The 14665-nt window shown below is 41.4% G+C and overlaps 1 protein-coding gene across 1 annotated transcript in view; it reads right to left on the reverse strand.

Moving 5' to 3' along the window:
- Nucleotides 1-14665, reverse strand: part of TMED10 (transmembrane p24 trafficking protein 10) — a 35054-nt gene that overhangs the window by 6710 nt on the left and 13679 nt on the right. The window contains exons 2-3 of the mRNA XM_019969262.2: nt 9942-10053; nt 4695-4768 (exon numbers count right to left, since the gene is read on the reverse strand). Of these exons, the coding sequence (XP_019824821.1) occupies nt 4695-4768; nt 9942-10053 (186 nt within the window). The remainder of the gene's footprint in view (nt 1-4694; nt 4769-9941; nt 10054-14665) is intronic.

Consider the following 14665-nt stretch of genomic DNA (forward strand, 5'->3'; position numbering starts at 1 on the left):
TTCCTAACCCCTTTTCTGGTATAGATCCTACTCTAGACTCTATACTTCTATTCATAACATATCATCCAAGTTGAATCTCATTTCCCCAATGAAATCCCTACTCAATCCTGTCTTTAATTCAGTAAATTATCTCCAGACTTCTGAGTGGGATGAACATCAGTACAAAGAGCTAACAAGAAAACCTCTATCAATATCCCTACTGACTGTTCTGCTACTCTAAACATCTGATTTAATGTTCACAGAGTCTTTAAGAATGTGAAATTAAACCTGTTTCATGGAGGCAGGCCATTATTATTCTAGTCTACTTTTCTCTTCCATGATTAGAAGGATGACGTGTGTTTTGCCAAGTTTGATAAAAGCAAAAGCCTATTTCACAGGTTCTCCACTAGGAGGTAGCATTCCCCTTTTAGGCTGCATTTAACCATTAAATAAATACCAGGGCTAAAAGAGACTTCATTTTACAAATGAGGAAACTGACAATTTCATAAAGTTACTCAGTCCTCTGAGTGCAAGACCAAGACCTCCAGTACCATAGTCTCATGACTCCCTATTCAGGGTCACCAAAGCATTTATTTAGCATCAAAACTGCAAAGCTCTGCTATAAAATGTAAGCAAAAACGAATCCCTGACTTCCAAGCACATACATATTCAGTGTATCCAAATCCCACCTATCTTTCCAGCCTTAACCATGAAGTCTCCTTTAACCACTACTGTCCACACTGATTCCCTCTTCTCTAAAGCCCCACAACACTGAGACTGCCACACAATTAACACTCGTAACACTGTCATATCCACGTTGTTTTGCTTTTTATCCTTCCCCCCACTAGTTTGGACCTTGAACGCACAGCATCAGAATGATATATACTCTGTGTCATCCCACATGCCTGATACACGGCACATACTTGAAGCTGACCTGTTATGTCCATTCTATGCCTTCTTTAAGGAGTCAACTTCCTACAGCAGATATTAAGTGCTGCTGGTCCCCTGAAGCAAGTGCTTCTTCAATGTTAAGAGCATCAACTGTCACTCAGCATTCACTTTCACCAGGCCCACTGCCTAGGAGAAAGTTTTCTCTACCACAATATCTATCACTCTCATCTGTAGTGGGAGGTACTGTTTGAGAACGCTTTCCCTACACATCTACAATACCTCCCAAATAACTGTACAGTTACCCTTAAACTACACCCAAATCTTCCATTCCTCTAATGATGATTTGAATTCTGAAGAGTTCAGAGTTCTATGTAATTATAGCAAGGGAGGTGGTAAATCTGAAAGACTGTTTCTTGAAACACACACGTGGAACCAGCCTCTAGGGAATCACTGGATTCTTTCCCTTGGTGGAACTTTGAGAAACTCAAGAGAGAAGCTTCACGAGGAGAGCCAGATTCAGGCAAATGACTGTTATCTCCATACCCACATCCTCAACCCCTGCAAATTTTAGAAGCATAGCAATAAAAGAGGAAACCAGCCAGTCTTAACACAATCAAGACAATGAAGATAGACTTACACCCAAAGCCAAGTCTTCTTTTGCACGAGGGCATATGGATTACAGGATTCTTCAACGAAGGTCAGAAGGTTAACAACATGCCAAAATAAGTCCAGAAAAGACTGCCAATCTTAGGACTAAATGAATGAGATTTAGAAAGATCCTATTCACTCTGTCATAGCCGTGTGGCAGCTTCTAGGCAGGGCAGGAGAAGGGAGCTAAAATCTACTGAACTGATTGCCTATGTGTCAAGTAGCTTACCCATGTTATTTATTTAAGCTATGTCAAGAAAGGGCTTTTGGATCTAGTATGTAGAACCAGAGTTCCTCCTTCATGAGGGCATTCAGAGAAACAGAGCTTTTGAAAAGGCTGCAGCTGATGCTTCAAAAAGCGCAACTGCGTTTTTGGTGTATCTGTTGGTAGCAAATGGCATACTAATAGAACCTTCAGGCAAAACATGATTTTAGTTGTGCTGAAAATACTGACATCTAAGCAAGAAGGGACATACACAGCCCAGCGAGTTAGAGGATATGTCAGACAGCTCCTTCCTGGTGGGATAACTGCCTTCATTCCCACAACTGTAAGATTAGATAATAAGTCTCTGCAAACAGCTGTTCTAGCTCACAGACCACAAACTAAAAAGAAATGGCTCAATTCACATACTGATCCTATGAAAATGGGACCCTTTTAGGGGCAAAAAATAGTGGTGAGAGATCCTTAAAATCTATTGGAGGGAATTAAAAATGTTTTATTTGGAGGAAATATGCATTCTTTCTATTTAAAGATTTCAAACTACAAAACTTATTTCTTTACAAAATGTCAACCATTCTGCCTTCAAATAATGTCACCTTACATTTGTCATTTGTAAACAAATTACATTTGTTTACATAGCAATTCACATGCGTTAACTAAACCTCCATAACAATTTGGTAGGTAGTGTGGTACTCTGTCCAGGTGTTTAGACAATGATTACTACTTAATTGTACAGGACCATGTGGGATTTCAGAATTATGAAGTACACAAAGGTGAGGGAGACAGACATTTGATGTGAAAAAACATTAGAAGAAACATACCACCTTCCTGAATCCAAACAGTGATGCTGAAGGGCCCCAATCCTCTGGAGATAAAGCCTTGCCCTCGCCCCCAGGGCCTGAAGTTAAATGCCTCAAAACCTCTATTAATGCCCAGTGCTCTCTGGTAATAAACTACACAGCAAGTGCTTCTATCATCCATGTTCCTGTCACAGGCATTGGACCAGCGACAACTAAACAGCCATTTCTGAGCAAGGTTCAAGGAGCCGGCCTAGCTTTGTCCTGAGAAAAGGGCTTTGGTCTTTGGCCTGTGTCATCATCACATGTCATCCTCCGTCTCAGTTTGATCTGCTTTTTGATTGAGGGGTGGGGGAGTGGGGAGGTAGGTCACCGAAGAAAGTAATGGGAGGAGTTTCTTGGTTAAGAAAGAGAATTTTGAGCTGTGTTGTAACCATGTGCGTAAAGAAAGGCTTAGGACGTGCCAGACTGCTGAAGCAGGAAGCAGCAAAGGAAGCACCGTGGTTTCCTTTCTGCTAGGGATTCCCCTCTTGGGTTAAGTAAAAGGTCAGGAAAGATAAAGGCCCTTTCCTAGTGTCAACAAAGTCCAAGGATGATGGAAATTCCAGGAGGTACAGGGGTATGGGGTTCTAAAACGCTATACAGTGGTGATGTCCACGTTACTGTGTATGTAAACTCAGAATAATACTGTCCGTTTTAGAGAAGCAGCAGCTATGTCTAGTATCTAATCTGAGGGTGAGAATATAGCAGCAGTATTCAAAAACTGTAAATTCTTTTACCTATTCTTCAACCTCATAATAATACAACATTTTTCTTAGTGTTTTATATCATATAACAGTGCTTTAACTTACTAAATACAATTAGGATTCCTCTGACTCATAAAAGTTTAAAAGGATTTTTCAATTTACTCTTAAGTTCACTGAACAAAAAAGCTCTTGGCTTTATTTCTTTTAATTAAACTAGCCTGGAGACAGAAACAAGCCAACTAAAGTCTCTATCAGGAATTGCCTTCCATTCACAACTGCATCACTTGCTCCGATTTACTGACAAATAATTCAGTCTAGTTTTGTTCAATTGAACACATGAACTAAGAAAAAAGAGGAAAGACCTGGAGAGCCACAATTATTGTAGTACTACTTCCTGCTGCAGAGCCAGCCACTGGCTTCCAATCCTCTTCCATTTTAGGATATTTCCTTTCCAAATTCTGACCAAAGATAGAATAACCTCTCCTGTTCCACCATTCCTAGAAAATTCTCTTAAAATCACTTAAAACAGCTTTCCTTTGTTTATTCAGTTTACATTCTTCAGAATCCATTTATACTTCCTGTAGCCCATCTCTTCTATATGCCTTCAGGTACTTTCATAAAGAGACTGACCTCGGTAAGAAAACTCTTATCTTTCTGTAAAGATCAATCCTCCAGGCTTAAATAGGTCTTGTGGTTTTCACAGGTGCTCTTCATTTAAAGAAGCTGTGCTGCCCCCAGAGTCTCTCACAATAGATTAAAAGAGCCCAGTTCCCCTCCCCTTATTCTAAGCACACTTCCAGCTCCCCACCACCCAAATAAACGCCTATTTTTATTCTCTACAATACATGCTGTCAGCAAAACTTCAAGTCTCTTGTAGTTTTTGTCCTTCCATCATGCTCTCTTTTTGAAAAATTTGAAATTATTTTAATTAAAAGCTACTTTTGATTATTGTGTTTCTCAAAGACAACACAATTGTTCAAATCTAAACAGCACTGAATCTATGCCCTAGCGATATATATACATACATAGCTGTCAGTCTGGGAATAAAAACCATAGGAATTAAAAAAAATCACTTTTCTTAACCTTGAACATCAACATTAATGAATTCTAGCTTTTAGAAATTCTAAGTATATATCTGGTTTCTGTCTTGAGAGCACTGCTGGCATGTGCTTGAGTGTTTTATCACACCAACATTTCTACGGGACGCTTGGTCCAGTCAATTGGCTGACAGCACAGCCAGAATTATTGTTCAAGGCTGTTAACACAACTTTTTTATATCAAGCTGGCTGTCACATGACTGCTGAGAAAACCACAGCCTTCTGGGCAAAGCACAGCCTGTTGGCCTGACTGGGTCACAGAAGCCTCACAGGGGCGGCGAGCTACTGCCTCCACTGGCTGTTAGGCAGGACGCACCTCTTCGTAATTTTTCGCTTCCACTCCATGCTTCATGTCTAGGATCACGAGTTGGTCAGGTATCCGCCCTGTTCCTGAGAAAGAAATCAAAGGCTTCATTGTGAGGAATATTTAAAATTCCGGGAAATCACCCACCCACCCTCCCTCTCCCTAACCCCTACCCTCTCAATAGAGGGAAACAGTCGCAACTCCTCCCCCTACTCAGCTGCAGAAAATTCCTGGCTCTGGTTAAAAATCACAAGCATTCCAGACAAAGCCTCTATGTGTGTGGGGTGCCGGAAAGCGACAAGAACATGCTGCTGGCAAACATCTCTGAAGGAGCAGGACACACGATGCTGCAGCTGGCAGAATAGGAGCAGAACAGGAGAGGAGAGCACACACAGGCTCGCTGGGTTAGAAAACCCACTGCGGCGCACAGACCAGCAGGCGGTGGGCACCCACGCAGGCTGCACAGGCACAGCTCCACATCCGAAAAAAGTCGGCCTGTGAAATTCTGAGAGAAGGATTACTAGTATATGCTAAGCTTGGATTACTTAACACAAATACGAGTACTGAAAAGTACACAGGATTTGTCTACTATTCCACTTATTTCAAAAGTTTTGGTCAATGTAAGGCCATTTCAATAGGTAAATAAAATGGTACAGGACTATCCCCACAAAGCCCTTAGAGGAGCCCAAGAAGAAACTTAATAGTAAGAATACAATTCTCAGGGATACTTCTTACAAACAGAAAAGTCCATTTGGGATATAGTAGGACCAACAGAGCAACGTTCCCATGAGAAATGGTAATCTGATCAAAAGGAATTCTACTCTTATCAAGTAGGAGAAAGGGAAAGATTGCAAAGAGCCCCAGAAAACTGCTCAGTACTCATCCTGTGGAATTCACTCGATTACTTATAAAACTAACAACTACCTGCATGAAATCAGGAGTTCTGGGAAACAGTGCCACGTAAGCACTGTGGTTCCTGAGACCATAAGCCGTACAGAACGGTACTGTGCCCTGAGAAACACTGGAGATTTTCTGAAACGTCAATTCAAAAAACAACTCGCTGAGAACTCACAGGGCGCTAGGACCGTGGTGGTGACTGCAATCTCTGCCTTCACATAATCTGATGGGCATCTAAGACACAAGTATGCAGAACAGCATGGTGAAAATACAAAGCAGTCTAAAACTTTAAGGAAAAAACAAAACCAAAAACAGTTTAGATAATCCTGGCTATTGAGCAAAGGTTAGAAGAGGGAAGAGATTAGCTGTGGACAACACCTGAATGCAGATAAAGAAAGTATCTAGGCAGAAGGGAACACAGGGGCAAAGACTCAGCTATTGAAAGGAATGGAGGACTTCCCTGGTGGTACAGTGGATAAGAAGCCGCCCACCACAACTAAAAAGTAGCCCCCACTTGCCTCAACTAGGGAAAACCTGCGAGCAGCAACAAAGATCCAGCACAACCAAAAATAAATAACCAGGAAGGAAGAAAAGAGGGTAGCATGTTTAAAAGACAGTAAAGACGTTCTTTTGCATAAACCGGACAGGTCAAGTTGAAAGCAATAACGTAAGACTCAATAGGTAGGGTCAAGAAACTAAGTCCTGGTGGTCCAGTGACTAAGGCTCTGCAGTCCCAACACAGGGGCCCCGGGTTTGATCCCTGGTCAGGGAACTAGATCCCGCATGCTACCACTAGGAGTTCACATGCCACCACTAGGAAGTCCACATGCTGCAACAAAGACTGAAGATTCCAAAACTAAGGCCCAGTCAAATGAATAAATAAATACTGCTAATCACTTCAGTCGTGTCCGACTCAGTGTGACCCCACAGACAGCAGCCCACCAGGCTCCCCCGTCCTTGGGATTCTCCAGGCAAGAACACTGGAGTGGGTTGCCATTCCCTTCTCCAAAATAAATACTAGGGGAAAAAAAAAAAAAAAAAAGAAACTAAGCCAAATCACAGATCCCTTCTGAGCATTAAACTAATTAGGTTTCCAAGAACAAAAGAAAGCAAAACAAAAAGGGACCCTCAGAGAGGTGTCTTCTCCCAAATCCAAATTTTTTGCTTCTTTTTCCTCATTTAAAAGTGAAATCCAAGCAGCTCATAGCTCCATCTGCTCCAAATGATCAAGATACTCTCCTAACAGACTTCTCCCACAATCTGTCACAGCACAGCTTTAGCATTATTCAAATACAAGTGAAACCACAAAACCACAGACCACGGAGTCCAGAACACACAGTTTCTTGCACAGAATAGCCAGCCTATCCCCTTAGTTGACATCATGGCTCCAAAGGGTCTCCTTTGTAAAAAGACCCGTTAGTAATCTCTCTTTGCATCTGCCTGGCAAATGGACGATCTTTTAAAAGGTGCTCCAAAGACCACAGGGTATCAGGTCTTCATATCTGAATAAACAAACGGATAAACACAAATAAAACTAGAAATTGAGTGTTGACTATAATATGTGTGTGTATACACGTTTATACATAGACACACACAGTTTAAAACTAGTTCCTAGGCATTTACATGCATGGCATCAGCATATAAGAAATTTAAAACAAAAGATCTCTGCCTTCAAAGAACTCAAAATTGGGAATGTAAAATATATACATAAGACATTTAAACAACACAAGGCTGTGTGTGTGATACACATGTATCTCCAGTAGTAAGTGATGCGCTATTCGGAAGAAGCCACAGTTACCTGCTTGGTATTTCTGAGACATGCTCAGCATCTCAAGGTGTTTGCTTTTTCCCCAAAGCCCTCATGACCATCTGACTTATATTTGCCTATTCTATTTGCTCCAATGAAAATGTAAGCTCCACTGAGAGCAGAGACTTCTGTTGTATTCACTGCTATCTCCCCAACACCTAGAACAGCAATGGATAAGTCAGTTAATTGAGATATTAAGCAGACTAGAATGGCTGAAGGATGTATTCAAAAAAGATGTATTCTAAAGGTTCAGGTCAGTTCAGTTTAGTCGCTCAGTCGTGTCTGACTCTTTGCAACCCCATGAATCGCAGCATGCCAGGCCTCCCTGTCCATCACCAACTCCCGGAGTTCACTCAGACTCACATCCATCAAGTTGGTGATAACATCCAGCCATCTCATTCTCTGTCGTCCCCTTCTCCTTCTGCCCCCAACCCCTCCCAGCATCAGAGTCTTTTCCAATGAGTCAACTCTTCACATGAGGTGGCCAAAGTATTGGAGTTTCAGCTTTAGCATCAGTCCTTCCAATGAACACCCAGGACTGATCTTCTTTAGGATGGACTGGTTGGATCTCCTTGCAGTCCAAGGGACTCTCACGAGTCTTCTTCAACACCACAGTTCAAAAGCATCAATTCTTTGGCGCTCAGCTTTCTTCACAGTCCAACTCTCACATCCATACATGACCACTGGAAAAACCATAGCCTTGACTATACGGATCTTTGTTGGCAAAGTAATGTCTCTGCTTTTTAATATGCTGTCTAGGTTGGTTATAACTTTCCTTCCAAGGAGTAAGCGTCTTTTAATTTCATGGCTGCAATCACCATCTGCAGTGATTTTGGAGCCCCCCAAAATAAAGTCTGACACTGTTTCCACTGTTTCCCCATCTAAAGGTAAACTTATGTTAATATAGGAGAGGGCATTCCAGCAAATGAATAAATGTGACAAGTTTAGAGGGAAAAATGAAACCAGAATGGCTGGAGCCTGATGGGCAGAGGGAGACAAGGCTGGATGGAGCAAGAGTATAGAGGCTATTAAAAGCCACGGTGCCTAAAATCTCATCTAGCTTGAAAATTTCATGATTCTGGGGTTCATTCTACAGAACAGGAACATTATTGCCACTATAAAGCAGCAAAAGCTTTCAAAGAAGGACTGATATAATGAAAGTTTTAGGAGATAAATCTGGTGGCAGTATCTGGATATATGAAAAGCAGGGATACTGGTTAGAAGGCTATTGACATAATCCACAATTTTATAGTTGAGAGTTCAGAGTTGTGTGGTGGCAGATATAGGAGGTATTTTGAAAGAAGTATCAGCACAACTTGATGACAGACCAGAAAAGACATTAAGTATGTAATTTCAAAACTGTGAGCCCAGATAACTGCAAGGACAGTGGTAATACTGATGAATAAAGGGAACTAGTCTGAAAGAGGTGGTCATGAATATAGTCTTAGATGTCTGAGTTTTGAGGTAAGAACAGTACGACCATCTAGAATACTACTGAGACATCCTGGAACTGGCAGGGAGAGGGGTATCAATCATGAAATTATTATTACAGTCTTTCCATGTTCCATTCTATTATTCCATTTACTTTGGGAGAACTCCTTTAGCTTTCAGACTAAATTGACCCATTTGAGCTCAAGGGGTCAGTTTTTGGTTAACTGTTAAAAGCTGCTAGTTCTTTTGCTATTCCTGGGAATCCATTGATGCTGTTGGTAAAGGTGCTTGCTTTTCTTCTAGGATCATTATGTTCTGAACACTGTATAAATGTAAAATTGCCAGAAGTCCTTTTGCTACCTTATGGAGAAAGCCTGAGAATAAAGTCAAATGGAGGCAAAAAGCTTTAAAAATGAGGTAAAATGCCCATGATGCTGTTAAAACCCCAAGATACTGTTGTGCCTGAAGCCGGCACCACATTGTCAACTCCCCTGTTTGCAGTCACACAGTCTTTCTTTAAGCCAGTTTGAGTTTCGTTCCATTTGTCCTGCAGCCCCAAAGGGCCCCAAGTAATATGGCAGGTATAAATGCATACAGTTTTTACAGTCTGGTATCCTTGAAGCTGAAGAACAGGGAGTGAAGAAGCATCTGCTTTTTCACCAACCATCATGCGCAGAAGCCATCAGATAATCAATCAGCTTAAAAGTTTCTAAGGGCTCTTGGCCTTGATATGCACAGAACAAGCCACAGCAAGACACGAGGACTGGGAAACAGCAAGTGCCCTGGAGATCAAAAAGTGTTTCTGATGAGATGTGATTTGTTAGACAGACCCTACTTCTAACCTCTAAGAAAACATGTCACTAGCATATAAATGCACTACTTTCTAGCATCTATACAAAATTTAACTCTGTTATTCAAGCCAAGTACAGCATTCAAGAAATGCCTACTCTTGCACATGCAGAACTCTACCCACTCGCTGACTTTGACTTATATGTGTATGCACCCCAGCAAATGTGGTTTTCATTTCCTCTTCCTGCCAGGAGAGGCCAGGAGAGAAAAAGTTCATACTCTAACTTACTTGGAAGATGCTGCTTAATTCAGGGACAACACTCTGATTTACTTACCCTTGCTCTCAAAACACACTTCAAACATGTCATAATCTTCAGTGGTAAAGGCAAACTTCCCCTTGGTCGCATCCTCCTTGGAGTACAGAATATGGCCAGCAGAATCTGTAATCTATAAGAAAAAGTAAGTAAGAACAGGTAGCAAATAATACTTGGGAAGAGAACTTATACAAAGTGGAGAAAAGAAAGAAAACACTGTCTATAAAAGACAGTCTATTATGATGATATGGTCCAAACACTCCCAAAGACAAGAATTAGATTAGAAGGTGAAACCAAAATACGGTAAATTTCGAACATTCTAACAGTTGATACAGTTGATATAAGTGACTTTATTAGCAAAAGCTCACTTTATAGATTGTAGGCCAATATCACTTCCTAGAGAGAGATGTGTCACAAAAATACAAGTAGACAATTACCAAAAGAATATACTACAAAAGGAGAAAGATATATGAGGACACATTTCTTGTATAACACAAATCTTGATGTGGTGCAAGTGGAGAGTGGAAATGGGGCCCCTGATACAAGGAGAGACAGAAAAGAAGGCTTGCTGGAGGACAAGTCTGGAAGAGCTGCTCCTGCAAATTTCACGTTAATTATGCCAAGGACTACAGGAGGTGTGGGAAGATGGGTGTGGGGATAAGAAGTTTCTTCTAAAAAAAGACATCTTTGCTTTCCACAAATAACAATTCCTGTCTTCTAAGTTGTTGGCTCTTCTAAGTTTTCCAAACTTAATCTGCCCCATTCCTAGAGAAAGGCCTGTAACACAAGTAGCGGCATATATTGCTAAGTGAATGATCGCAAATAAAGCAAGGGCTTGACACAATATTATGACAGACTGGGTTTCAGGCTTCTTTTCTAGAGCACATGACTGTCTGGGCAGAAGGCACATTTCATTACCTAAGACAGGAAGCTACTTGTGATGTGGAACACAAAAGGAGTGGATTCCTTATAATAAACTGGATGTTCTAATGCTGTCTGTAAATCAAGATTTGATTATAGGTGAGATTTTAAATACAAAAACTGAGTAGCATACATATGAGTGTAAGTGTGAAGTCGCTCAGTTGTGTCTGACTCTTTGCAACCCCATGGACTGTAGCCTACCAGGTTCCTCCATCCATGGGATTTTCCAGGCAAGAATACTGGAGTGGGTTGCCATTTCCTTCTCCAGGAGATCTTCCCAACCCAGGGATTGAACCCAGGTCTTCTGCATTATAGGCAGACGCTTTACCATCTGAGCCACCATTTAATTAAAGCACTTTAATAATATTAGTTATTTTTGAGTAGTGAGATTTCTCTACACTTTTTTTTTTTGAAATAAGAGTAATGTGATTCAACTTGCAATTTAGAAAGATAAATCTGCTAACACTGTGAAGAGACTCAATACTGTGAACAGACTCAAGAAGGAAGAATACCAGAGATAAGAAGATGAGTTAGGACACTAACCCAGTCATTCAGGTTAGAAATGATAAAGGCTGTGGGTATGGAGAGACAGGGGCCAGATTTGAGAAATTTTAAAAACAGAGAGCCCACAGAACAAGACCAAAAAATGTATGCCCACAAGGATTAAGTAAGCAACATAAACTGAGTTTAATGGGCCAGTACAAGCCCACAAGGTGGCAAACAGCAAGCTCATAAAGGATTCCCGCTTAAACAATAAAAGAACATTTTTAAAATTTACTGTGAAGTTCTTAATTAAACAAAGGTAATATCAAGCCATAAAATCTGTCCATATGACATCAAGGAATAGAAAGTAATAAAGGTCTGTTTCTAGATAACACCTTCTGAAGGAAAAAGGCAAGGCAAAGTTCACAACTTATAAGGTAGGAAAGTGTTAATTGTACATGCACAGTAGCTGATGTCAAGAATATGTGAATACTCACTTCATAAAATAAGTGAGAATACAGGTCCACTGGGAATACAGACTCATTTAGAATTGGATTTTCTTGGACCATTCTAGGTAGTGGTCAGAGAAAACAGGTTCTTGGGCAGGTCCTGCTCCAGAAGCCTGACCCTCTTCCTTTGCCACACATTCAAGATAATACCCCCCGCTTCAAGAGGATCAAGTAGCTTAGGCCCAAACACCAGGCAGATAAAGCAATTAAGAATTCAAGGAACAGAGTTCACCTGGAAGAAGAAACAAATAGGTGCTATCAAATAGAATGAAGGCACTAACAATCAGAACTCAGCAAATGGCATCTGCACGATAAATCTGGCTCTCAGTTTTCCGGAAGCCAAGATTAAGAAAGAAACAAGTTGGGTTATACATCATTTGTTTACTGATGAAAGCTCACAAATTTATCTTCAGAGATTAATTTTCCTGGAACTAAACGAGAAGAACAATTTATCAGGAAGGTCCTTGTGAAAGGACTGTGACCAATATTAGACTTTCCACTTTCAAACATGGCCTGGCTAAAGATACAAATATTAAGACAACTGAGACGGATCCTTTTAGTGACCCGCCAGAACATCCGCCTGATCTAATGCAGAGGCGGGACCTGAAGGAACTGGGTGAAAGCTCCTGAGCCCCAGGCCTCCACCCTCTAGCACCATCCTAGGTCCTCTGGCTGCCCTGGGAAATCTCAGCCTTAAGAAAAGTTGCAATAAGGCTGGGACTACTTTTGGCCACTTACTGCTGCTGTGTGTGTGTGTGTGTGTGTGTGTGTGTGTGTGTGAATGTCAGGAAAAGATATCTTAAAATAATACTACCCATCCAGATCTTGGGTCCTAATTAGCAATAATTACCTTTTATTCTTCAATAAAAGGCCCCCTTGGAGAAACAGCTGAATCCAGGACTGGGGCAAGAAACACACAAGATGAGCCCGGAACATCTTGTAGTGCCAGGAAGTAGAGAAGCGCTCAAAAACAAACCAAGACAAAAAACGCCAACAGGGTATGTCAAAGGGACACATGAATTGAACGAAAGGACACCCAAAAGCCAAAGCTGAAACAATCTGAGCAACAGAATAAAGTAGTACTGGACTGTAATGCAGAGTATAAAATAAACAGCCATGAATCCATACTGACATAAATGATCAAACAAACAAGCAGGGGAGAAGAGAAAAGTCTCCCGTGAAGAACACTCTCAAATAATTTATGTAGAGTTGTCTCTTAAGGAGGTCGCGCATAACTCCCCACTCAAGTGTGGGCCGTACACAGTGACTTCCTTCCAAAGAGTGTAGTACAGAAGGGGAGGAACTTGAGAAGCCTGACAGACACGACCTCTGCCACATGATCAAGGTCAATACAACAGTGATAATTCATGTTGACAGCATGCTCCCGTATGTTCCATACGATATGACGAAAATGACACTTTACTTTTGTGTTCTTCCTTCCCCAAACCCATAATTCCAGGTTTCATCACTGAGAAAACATCAGATGAACTCTAACAGAGGGGTCTCTTATAACATACTTGACTGCTGCTGCTGCTGCTGCTGCTAAGTCGCTTCAGTCGTGTCCGACTCAGTGCGACCCCATAGACGGCAGCCCACCAGGCTCCCCCGTCCCTGGGATTCTCCAGGCAAGAATACTGGAGTGGGTTGCCATTTCCTTCTCCAATGCATGAAAGTGAAAAATGAAAGTGAAGTTGCTCAGTCGTGTCCGACTCTTAGCGACCCCTTGGACTGCAGCCTACCAGGGTCCTCCATCCATGGGATTTTCCAGGCAAGAGTACTGGAGTGGGGTGCCATTGCCTTCACATACTTGACTAGTATGCCTCAAAACTCAAATGGCTGTCAGAAACAAGGAAAATCTGAGAAACTGTAATAATCTAGAGGAGCCCTAAGAAATATGACTAAACGTTACATATCAAGGATGAGATCCTGGAACAGGAAAACAAAACATTGGGTTAAAAACTAAGGAAATCTGAATAAAGTACAGACTTCAGTTAATAATGACGTATAAATACTTGTTCATTCCTGTGACTAATGTACCATACAACAGGGGGAACTGGTTGTGGGGTACCTGGGAACTCCATTATCTTCACTGTTTTTCTGGAAATCTAAAACTGTTCTAAAATAAAAAGCTTATTTTAAAAATACTATTCAGAAGGATGAAGTCAAACACATACACACACATATACCTCCAGAGTCTTTAGAAATTTATAATCAAAGTCAAGCAAGCAAACAAACACTTTCATTTACTTATGTTGTGTGTCAGTTGCTGAGTCGTGTCTGACTCTTTGCAACCCCACGAACTGTACCCGGCAGGCTCCTTTGCCCATGGAACTCTCCAGGCAAGGATACTGGAGTGGGTTGCCATTCCCTTCTTCTGGTATCTTCCCGACCCAGGGATCGAACCCAGGTCTCCTGCCTTGCAGGCAGATTTGCCACTGTCTGAGCCACCAGGATGTATTTAAACACAAACAGGTAATTCAGACAGGTCCATACCTACTCTTGTAAAGTGACATATTGTCTGTGGGGAAGGTGGCAAGGCTGTGTCTTTCTACTGGCACAGTTCACACACTGCTTTCATTTGCTGAATCAGCTCCATACCCCAGCAGTCCAAGTCCATACACCACTCAGGCCATAGCAGCAGAGGGCAATCAACTTGCACCTTGAGTGTAGGTGGTAAAATTTTGAAAATGTAATTTCCTTCATACAGGCTCCTACCCTGCACTGTCTTCCTTAGGTTTATGATCAGTCTGTGGTATAATACTGAGTACACAAAGTGTACAAGTCATTTTAAGGATAAACATCAACCTTGTAGCTTCTGAACAACTAAGGAAT

This window comes from Bos indicus, chromosome 10 (assembly GCF_029378745.1).
Source record: "Bos indicus isolate NIAB-ARS_2022 breed Sahiwal x Tharparkar chromosome 10, NIAB-ARS_B.indTharparkar_mat_pri_1.0, whole genome shotgun sequence".
Lineage (NCBI taxonomy): Eukaryota > Metazoa > Chordata > Mammalia > Artiodactyla > Bovidae > Bos > Bos indicus.